Source organism: Ictalurus punctatus, chromosome 17, assembly GCF_001660625.3.
Source record: "Ictalurus punctatus breed USDA103 chromosome 17, Coco_2.0, whole genome shotgun sequence".
NCBI lineage: Eukaryota > Metazoa > Chordata > Actinopteri > Siluriformes > Ictaluridae > Ictalurus > Ictalurus punctatus.
In genome coordinates, this window is record NC_030432.2 from 3473395 (window position 1) to 3483456 (window position 10062).

Here is a 10062-nt window from a genome sequence, read left to right on the forward strand (position 1 = left end):
CTCGTTATAATCCCGACATGCGCGCTCGTTATAATCCCGACATGCGCGCTCGTTATAATCCCGACATGCGCGCTCGTTATAATCCCGACATGCGCGCTCGTTATAATCCCGACATGCGCGCTCGTTATAATCCCGACATGCGCGCTCGTTATAATCCCGACATGCGCGCTCGTTATAATCCCAACATGCGCACTCGTTATAATCCCAGCACGCGTTATAATCCCAACACACAAACTCATTATAATCCCAGCACGCGCTCCCGTTTTAATCCTAATACATCTTCATTCTAACCATAACGCATTAATGATCACACTTCTTTCTTTCTTTCTTTCTTTCGTTCATATTCTACTCTTTTAGTAATGCAGGTCTACTTACTGTTTGAATTTCACAATAATATTGGCACAGTATCAGTATAGAAATGCCAAATAAATCAAGTTTGTGTGTGTGTAGGTGCACGGTGTTGGCCCATGCTGCTGTCGTCTTTCAGTCACTACTCGTTCTTCCACATGGCGGCCAACATGTATGTGTTGTGGAGTTTCTCCTCCAGCGCCGTGAGCATGATGGGAAAGGAGCAGTTTGTTGCTGTCTATCTTTCTGCAGGTAGGTGTATGTGTGTCTGTCGGTCTGTCTGTCTGCTTCTGTGAGACTCTATTAAAGCTAAAAACTTCAGTACAGCCATCACATAGACATGCCCTCATTCCTATATAGCTTGTGTGTGTGTATGTCTGTGTTTCAGGTGTAATCTCCTCATTTGCTAGCTACGTTTGTAAAACGTTAACAGGGAGGATGGGGCCTTCGTTAGGGGCGGTGAGTGTGTCACACATCATGAACATTTTATTCTGATTGTTATAATGATTTATTTTAACACTACTGCATGGTAATATAATATATACTGTACTGTAGTAACCTGTACTTAAAGAAATATACCACTAGAGGGTGCTACTGGTTTAATTTTCTCAAAGGAAAGTCTCACATCCTTTACATTGATTTTGAATGTGTGTGTGTGTGTGTGTGTGTGTGTGTGTGTGTGTGTGTGTCAGTCTGGCGCTATTATGACCGTGCTCGCTGCCGTCTGCACGAAGATGCCTGAAGCTAAATTGGCCATCGTCTTCCTTCCTATGTACACCTTCACTGCAGGAAACGTGAGATACACACACGTGCACACATACATACGCATACATACACATACATACACACACACACATACACACACACACGTGCACACACACACACATACACACACACGTGCACACACACACATACATACACGCACACACATACATACATACACACACGCACACACATACATACACACTCACGCACACATACACGCACACACATACATGCACGCACACACATACACGCACACATACACACGCACGCACATACATACACACATGCGCACACACGCACATACATACACACACGTGCACACACACATACACACGCGCACACATACATACACACACATCCACACACGCGCACACACTTACACATGCACACACATACACACACACAAATACACACATACATGCACACACCATAAAAGTAATGAAAAGCTCTTTTATTTTTATTTCCTGATATTTGTTGTGATGTCACTTCTTGAATCAGGCACTGAAAGCCATCGTTGCCCTGGATACAGCAGGTTTGATTATGGGATGGCGCTTTTTTGACCACGCTGCTCATTTAGGGGGCGCTCTGTTTGGCATGTGAGTGAAACACACACACATACGCACATCTCAACACTGTACTCTAATCACATAATTATCAACCATAATCTGTATGTATCTCTCTCTCTCTTGTGTGTGTGTGTGTGTAAAGATGGTACATCATCTACGGTAATGAGTTGATCTGGAAGAACAGAGAGCCACTGGTGAAAATGTGGCACAACTTCCGGACACGAGGACCTGGTACCGGCGGAAACGGATCCCTCTAGAGCATCATGGGGAAAAAATATTACATCGGATCATCATAGTAAACACCAATGTATTAGGAATGAGTGTGTACTGTGTGTGTGTGTGTGTGTGTGTGTGTGTGTGAATGAGCTGTGATTAAACTTATTTCAGTTGTTCTTTTGGACTATAAATAAAACGTTTATTACGTTGTTTGGTTTACATGTTTTTTGTTTTTATTTAATGTTATACGTTTAAAAGGATTTCTGTCCGCCACTATGTGATGATGTCACAGTGGCCGTTAGAGCAGCTGACCAATCAGCAGCGACGTGTGACTGAACAGTGGAACTGCACGCTGGTTAGAATCCCGACGCGCGTCGGTATAATCGCACACTCGCTGGTGCGCAATAATAACATCGTTGATTATTTCCCTGTAACAGCACGTTCTGAAGTGTTTTATTCCTCTTACACCACAATGCTTTGTCAACGATGACAATTTTTCATTTATTAAAGAGCGAAATCTGACGCTTTTTAACCGTTTATAGTTACCGTTCTGGAACGTCCATGAAGACTAGTTGGAGTTACACTGACACTGGAGACTCCTTCCATAAATTTTACAGAAACATCTCGCAGCAAACTTCACGATGTTTATGATTATTTTTGTTTTGTTAAATAACACATTTTTATTCGTTTATTGTTACTGTAAGATTATGCAGACCATCCGCTATACGAGTCCCTGTGAGTGAGATGTTTCTAGAGAAACCAAGATATTAGATCACGGAACAGTGTGTTTATGCTATGATTGTTAGAAACTGTCACTGAAACCAGGAGTATTGCATGAAACTGGGAAGTGTGTGTGTATATATATATATATATGTGTGTGTGTGGGTGTGTGTGTGTAAACTGCTGTGATATTCAGTAACTGCAGTTTCAGTTGGAGAACTTTGATCCCAGTTAAATGTAAATGATTGACAATGATGACTGACACACACACACACACACACACTCCATCCTCGATCGCAGATTTCTGTCTTTATAATATAATAAACTGCTACATTCTCTCAATGCTAGAAACAGGGTTGGGATTAAGGATTAGGAACAGGGTGTTGTTATGGAAACCTAGAAAACAATCTGATCGGTTGTTTGATATTTCATCTTCTTTTTAAATGAATGTTTTTATCAAAACTTCCCCTTTTATGCTGCTCGTGCTTCTCTAAGCACAACGTACTGTTCTCATTTGCATAACGCTGGTTATGCTGACTTTTTTGCTCAGGTTTACCATAACACATTTGCAAATAGGGAGTATGGGTTGGGGATTAGGATTTAAAGATTAGGAGTTAAAAGATAAGGGTTTGGATTAAGAGTTAAGGATTAGGAGTTAAAAGGTTTTGGATGAAGAGTTAAGGATTAGGAGTTAAAAGTTAAGGTTTTGGATTAAGAGTTAAGGATTAGGAGTAAAAAGATAAGGGTTTGGATTAAGAGTTAAGGATTAGGAGTAAAAAGATAAGGGTTTGGATTAAGAGTTAAGGATTAGGACTTAAAAGATAAGGGTTTGGATTCAGAGTTAAGGGTTTGGATTAAGAGTTAAGGATTAGGAGTTAAAAGATAAGGGTTTGGATTAAGAGTTAAGGATTAGGACTTAAAAGATAAGGGTTTGGATTAAGAGTTAAGGATTAGGAGTTAAAAGATAAGGGTTTGGATTCAGAGTTAAGGATTAGGACTTAAAAGATAAGGGTTTGGATTAAGAGTTAAGGATTAGGACTTAAAAGATAAGGGTTTGGATTCAGAGTTAAGGGTTTGGATTTAGAGTTAAGGATTAGAAGTTAAAAGTTAAGGTTGGGGATTGATGTTGGAGGTTTGGGATTAGTTTTATGTATTAGGAATTAGGATTTGAGAGTTAAGGTCCGGACGGAAGGTTTAGGAGTTAATGTTGGGAATTAGCTTTTAAGATTGAGGATTTTAGGGGTTACTGTTATGTTAGGGATTATGATTTTGGGTTTGGGAGCTAACATTGGGGATTAGCTTTTATGCTTTAGAAGTTATTGATTTAGATTGGGGTATTATGGTTTAGAAATTAGGTATTAACATTGGGAGTTATGATATATGATTTAGGAGCTGAGGTCCTGTATTAGGATTGAGGGTTTAGACATTTAGGCAAGGATTAGGATTTGGGTTAGGGATTAAGATTAGGGTTTAGGAGAACATGATGGGGATTTGGACTTAGGGTTTAAGAATTTAATGACATAAAGTTGGGGACTAGGATTCAAGTGTTAAAAGTTAAGGTCTGGAGTTAATGCTTTAGAGTGTAGGAGTTTAGAAATGTTTGGGTGTTGGAGTTTAGGATTTAGGACAAGGTTTATCAGTGTTGAAGAGTTAGAGGTGGAGATTGGGGTTTAGGAGTTGTGTTGGGCTTCATGAATTAGGGTTTAACAGTAAAGAAGGCTAAAAAGTAGGGTTCTGGAGATTGGGGATGTTCGTTTTAGATATTATATTTGGTGTCAGGAGTTTAGGACTTTGTGTTTGTTGTGATGGGCTAATCTTTTCCAGCACACATCTAGCCCTCCTGAACAAAATCCACTGCCGTTGTGTTTAGCTGCTCTGTTTTGGGGGTCACTGACCCAAAGCCAATATTAACACAGTGACTTACACGACTCGAGACAGTGAGGCAGAACCGCACACTGTTTAACACTCAGGAGACTCACAGAGCAGGTAAGTTGAGGAATTACACCTGAAAAGTGATCAGATGAAAGTTGTCACCTTTACTGCGTTTCTGATTTTATTGCTGCTGCTTTACTGGATTAAACCCATCCTCCTGTGATGCGTTCTGGTGTTTTGTGTGCACATGTTGCACTTCAGCTACAAATTAAAGGTTCAACAAAGATATGCTCACTGAATAAGAGTAAATTTAAGTTACATTTTAGCTTCTAGTGACATGCCAAGTAAAACGGACGTTCAGCCTAAATCATTATAAGCACTAGGCTTCTTTTAGAGTTAGCATTAGCTTTTTTCCCACGCTTTTTGTTTTAGCATTAGAACTATTCTTGTTTCTAGCCTGTCTCTGGTTCCTATGTTAGCATTAGCTCCTCTCTATGTTACAACATGTACAACAACGTCACCATTAAAACCCTTCTTTCCTCAGAAATAACTTTTAGATCCATTCAAAATGGCTTCACTGGTTTAATTTCCCTGCGTAAAGAAACAAGTAGAGGCTTCTAATGTGTTTCTGGTGATCTGTGATGGTCGTATAATGGAATATATTTTTCCTAATGGTTCCTGATTGCTTATCTAATTTTATTCAGATGGTAATTATTGGGTTCTGCTGGTATTTAATAGTAACCAGAACATTTTTAATGGACCCCTAAAGAAATTCATTAAACCAAGCGTATAGTATGTTATCATTAGCCTTTTTTGTGTGTTTTTGACACTTAGAATTAACTCCATCCTTAGTCTTGGTTTAGGAGTTAGGGTTTATGGGTTGTGGTGGAGGTTATGAATTTGGATTAAAGGAGTAGTTCGATTTTTTTTTTTTTTTAAAGGACATTTACACAATTCTCCATGTTTGAATCTTTATGTAATGGAAGTCTAGCCCACCATAAACCTTTTCTGTAAATATCAATTTCAAGCCACATCTAGCTCTTGGCTTTGCAGGTTAGGTACCAGGGGTTAGGTTTAGGATTAGAGATTAGGGGTTGGGAGTACAGATCAGGAGTTGGGATTAGGGATTAGGGATTGGGGGTTGGGATTAGTCATTAAAGTGTTGGGATTAGAGATGAAAGGGTTTGGATTAGAGACTAAAGAGTTGGGATTCAGAGATTCACAGGTTGGGATTAGAGACTAAAGGGTTGGGATTACAGAGTAGGAGTTGGGATTTGGGATTAGAGATTCGGGTTTGGAATTCGAGATTAAGGGGTTGGGATTACAGAGTAGGAGTTGGGATTAGAGATTAACTGGTTGGTATTAGAGACTAAGGGGTTGGGATTACAGAGTCGATGTAGGGATGAGAGATTAAGAGGTTGGGATTAGAGATTAAGGGTTTGGGATTAGAGTGTAAGGGGTTGGGATTAGAGATTAAGAGGTTAGGATTAGAGATTAATGATTTGGGATTAGAGATTAAGGGTTGGGATTACAGAGTAGGAGTTGGGATTAGAGACGAAGGGGTTGGGATTAGAGATTAAAGGGTTGAGATTAGAGATGAGACTCTCTCTATATATATGGGTTATAATATCTCCATTCCATTTCTGTGCTTCAGTTTCTGCCTTTCTTCTCAGTGATGGCGGAGGTAATGGTGGAGGTGATGGGCGTGGTCCTGGCCATTCTCGGTTGGTGTTTGGAGTCGAGCAGCACAAACTCAGCGGTGTGGCGGATACACACCAATGCCGACTCAGTGATGACGAGCAGCTCACAGTATGAAGGCTTGTGGAAGAGCTGCGCTTCCAACAACATGGGGGTGCAGTGTGTGACACACCCCACAACACTGGGGCTGCCTGGTGCGACACACATGCACACACACACACACAAACACACACACACACACACACAAAACACCAGTGACACTCAGAGACACACCCATCTGTCCCACTCATACAGACCAATATGTCCTACTGAGGGGAGAAAAAAACGGTTTCAGACAGGCTGTCCTTAAATGTTGTGGTGACATCATACTCTGTGATCAAGTTTGTTATTGGCTGACCAACAAACCTAAGCTCTACCCTCAGGAACGTGTGTCACTCTTCCGAATCATGTGATCACACTGATAAGGCAAACCATAAACCTTTAGAGGAGACACGCTTAATCGAAACCTAGATTCATCATCATCATTTTCTGCCCGTTTGTTGTCATGGCAACCGTGGGATAGTCTCAGGTTTATGACTTTATGGCCCTTCCGAGTAAAGTCCTCTTAACACCCTGTCTCACACACACACACACACACACACTCCCAGAGAGGAGGCCGTCGGACTGGGATTTACTCTAAATACGTTTTCATGCTATAGATTTAGTGTGTTGTTCTCTAGGACAGTGTGTGTTAGCTGTTTGTATCTGTTAGCGTTTACTTTAGGTGTGTGTATGTGTGTGTGTGTGTGAGAGAGAGTGTGTGTTAGCTCTCTTGTAGCACTAACCTTTAGATTTATTTGTACTCGTTAACACAAAAGGCCAGTTAGTGCACTGTGCCGCAGTGTGTATTAGTGAGTATAGCAGTTTTGCCGAAGTGTGTGTGTGCGTGTGTGTGTGTGCGCGATCATGTCGATGGCGATGGAGTTACTGGGCTTCTTGTTGTGTGTGGGTGGGTGGCTGCTGAGCGCCGTGAGTTTAGCGAATAACTACTGGCGCGTGTCGTCGTACGCGGGCAGCGTGATCATGAGCACACAGCAGTACGAGAACCTGTGGCAGGCGTGTGTGAAGGCCAGTACAGGAATCAGTAACTGCAGACGCTTCGAGTCCATGCTCGCACTGGATGGTAACACACACACACACACACACACACACACACACACACACACTTTATGTCTCAGAGGACCTCGGCTGGTTGGGGGGGTATTCTATACATTATATGTAGTACACTACATGTAAATAAATACATTGTTTGTATTGTATTATACACTGTTTACACATTCTTTATCACTATTGTGTTAACTGTGTGTGTGTGTGTGTGTGTGTGTAGCCCATGTGCAGGCATGCCGTGCTCTGATGATCATAGCCCTGCTGCTTGGACTCGCCTCGATCCTCCTCTCTGTCCTGGGGCTGAAGTGCACCAAACTGGGCGGCATGAAGGAGACGAGTAAAGGACGACTCACACTCACCGCTGGATTGATGTTCATACTGTCTGGTGTGTAACACACACACACACAAAGACTGTGTGTGTGACAGTGTGTAATATGTGTGTGACAAATCAACACCGTTTGTGTGTTTCAGGCTTGTGTGTGCTGACGGCTGTGTCGTGGTACGCGTCGCGCATCGTTCAGGAGTTCAACGACCCCTTTTACGTGGGAACAAAGTGAGCAAACCCACACATACACACTGTGGAATTCTGACCGGTCAGGTGTGCTTGTATGGATGGAAAGAATTGTTGTGTAATCATTGATAGGGTGAAGTTTTCCGTAAGGGGATGTTTATTTCGCATGTTTTGGAAGGAGTCTCCAGTGTCAGTGCTTCGTATCGGTCGGTTCTCTGACACATTTCTGATTGTTTCAAGAGGGAGAAAAGCGAGAAGGTGGTACTCTCGGGAACAACGTAAGCGAATACAGGAGCTAGCCTGTTTCTCGGACGTTCCGACGTTCAGTGCGACCACGGACGGATAAAAACGTTCTAAGCGTTGGCGGATCGCTGTGGTATAAGAGGAATAAAACACGTGCTGGAGGAAAAATAATCGGCGTCGGGGTGGTAACAGCGCACACCATCATCACACCATCTTATCGCTGGTTATTTTCCCGTTACCCTCAGTGACCTTGGCAAGAGGTTCATGGATAGACAGACAATAACGTTTTCGATAAGAGCGGTTGAACACACTGTTTATGGGGCAGTTAAAGGTAAACGATTTCGCTGGAAGTAAGAAAAAAGAGGACAAGATGGAGGAAAAGGGAGGAGAGGAAGAAAGTCACGATGAAGGAAGGAATGAAATAAAGTATAATGTGTATAAGGTGTATAATGTGTGTGTGTGTGTGTGTGTGTAGATCTGAGCTGGGAACTGGTCTGTATTTGGGTTGGGCCGCGGCGGTGTGTGTGATTATGGGAGGAGCCATGCTGTGTGGATCGTTCAAGAGAGCAAGATCACCAAAACCCACAGAGTGTGTATCACACACACACACACACACAGACACACACACACTGAACTGATTAAACTGTTTATACGCTAAACTGCGATATTCAGACTGTTCTTCCTGCCAGAAACATGACTGGAATTATAGCTACATAGAAATTTAGACCGTAGTTCTTGAAAAATCTGATTAAAAGACAAAACACAGAGCGGGATACGGAGACATTTCTTCATTTAGACAAAAATAGGTGAAAATTCTGTTCATTCTGGAAAAAAAAAAAAAACGTCCGTATCCGACGACCCCTCTTGAGACTCGCTGACGTGAACCTCGGTTTTGTTTGGTCATTTCATTATTAGAAAGAAAGCAATCTAAACTAATCTGTAATTTAAGACAAATAAGACTAGCTATTCAAGTAGGACAAAAGTAATGGCGTCCTATTTTAAAAACAGAAAAACAAAAACGAGGACGAGTCAGTGTGTGTCTGTGGTAGCGACGCGTAGCTGCAGTGGCTGAGCTGCGTTACTGGAAACTTTCACCGTTTAGTTGTCATTTTGCCTTTAGCAGAGCCCTTCGCCTTTTATGGAGTTTTTGTAAATCTGGCAGGAATTTTTAGTTCTACAAGAAACATGTAGTAAATGATAACACTCATACATGAAGCATCCACACTAATATCCTGCAGTTTTGAAGTTTCCAGAATAATAATATTGTGTGTGTGTGTGTGTGTGTCAGTGGTTACAGGTACAAGTCGTCAGCCAATCAGCAGATCTATAAAACAGGCACTCACTTGGAGAGCAGCACCTCCAGAGCGTACGTCTGAGCCCAGAACCCTCTACACACACTGGAAATGAAAATTGTTTATAAAAATGTTTCTGGCACATAGCATGTGTGAGTGTGTGTGTTGTTTGTGGTGTTAAACATGATGTCTTTGTGTTGTTATTGTGAATAAATGTTTCCGAAATTGCAGGCTTTTGCCTTTATGAATTAAGATGTTTTTGTTTTGTGTTGTTGTTGTTTGGGGTTTTTGTTTGTTTGTTGGGGGGGGGGGGGGGGGGGGGGTTGTTACATTTTTTAGTAAATAACAACAATAGATTCTATTTATATAACTTCCGTTTTGGATAAGTAGAGTAATTGATCAGTACTTGTTTTCTGTATGTGGGGTTGGATAATATTTTGGCATGTTAATGAGGAATAAATTAAAAATTGTGAATATTTCTTTTCTGATGTTTGATGTGAATAAATCAGAACGGATATACTTGCGCCATCTAGTGTCCTTTTATTTAAACTGTGGTAGTAATAAATGTAACTGAAGGTTTCATCATTTAAATAAATCCTTTACGTTTTATATGCTCATTTTTGTATTGCGTTATTAATTAATAAGTTTACTGACTGAAACTAACACTTTATTACTTTTATTTCTT

General features: G+C 41.2%; 2 protein-coding genes across 4 annotated transcripts in view; both read left to right on the forward strand.

Annotated features, from left to right (window-relative positions):
* Positions 1-2114, forward strand: part of LOC108277433 (presenilins-associated rhomboid-like protein, mitochondrial) — a 5019-nt gene extending 2905 nt beyond the window's left edge. Inside the window, exons 6-10 of the mRNA XM_017490186.2 lie at positions 451-600; positions 737-807; positions 1041-1142; positions 1612-1709; positions 1822-2114. Coding sequence (XP_017345675.1) covers positions 451-600; positions 737-807; positions 1041-1142; positions 1612-1709; positions 1822-1936 — 536 coding nt within the window. The 3' untranslated portion in view covers positions 1937-2114. The remainder of the gene's footprint in view (positions 1-450; positions 601-736; positions 808-1040; positions 1143-1611; positions 1710-1821) is intronic.
* A 1593-nt stretch (positions 2115-3707) lies between these two features.
* cldn15lb (claudin 15-like b) lies at positions 3708-9992 on the forward strand. Of its 3 annotated transcripts, none has more exon segments than NM_001329305.1 (6): positions 3708-4601; positions 6161-6379; positions 7552-7716; positions 7803-7884; positions 8561-8674; positions 9374-9678. In NM_001329305.1, coding segments are annotated over 5 exon segments (666 nt in total). In that variant the 5' UTR covers positions 3708-4601; positions 6161-6162; the 3' UTR covers positions 9462-9678.
* The last annotated feature ends 70 nt before the right edge of the window (positions 9993-10062 follow it).

What these genes read in the sequence shown, in the direction of transcription:
- cldn15lb (XM_017491764.3), top strand. Translation starts at nt 6,163, where the DNA reads ATGGCGGAGGTAATGGTGGAGGTGATGGGCGTGGTCCTGGCCATTCTC. An exon ending in ATTGATGTTCATACTGTCTG is followed by an intron (nt 7,717 to 7,802) that starts GTGTGTAACACA and finishes TGTGTGTTTCAG; the next exon opens with GCTTGTGTGTGCTGACGGCT. An exon ending in CCCTTTTACGTGGGAACAAA is followed by an intron (nt 7,885 to 8,560) that starts GTGAGCAAACCC and finishes GTGTGTGTGTAG; the next exon opens with ATCTGAGCTGGGAACTGGTC.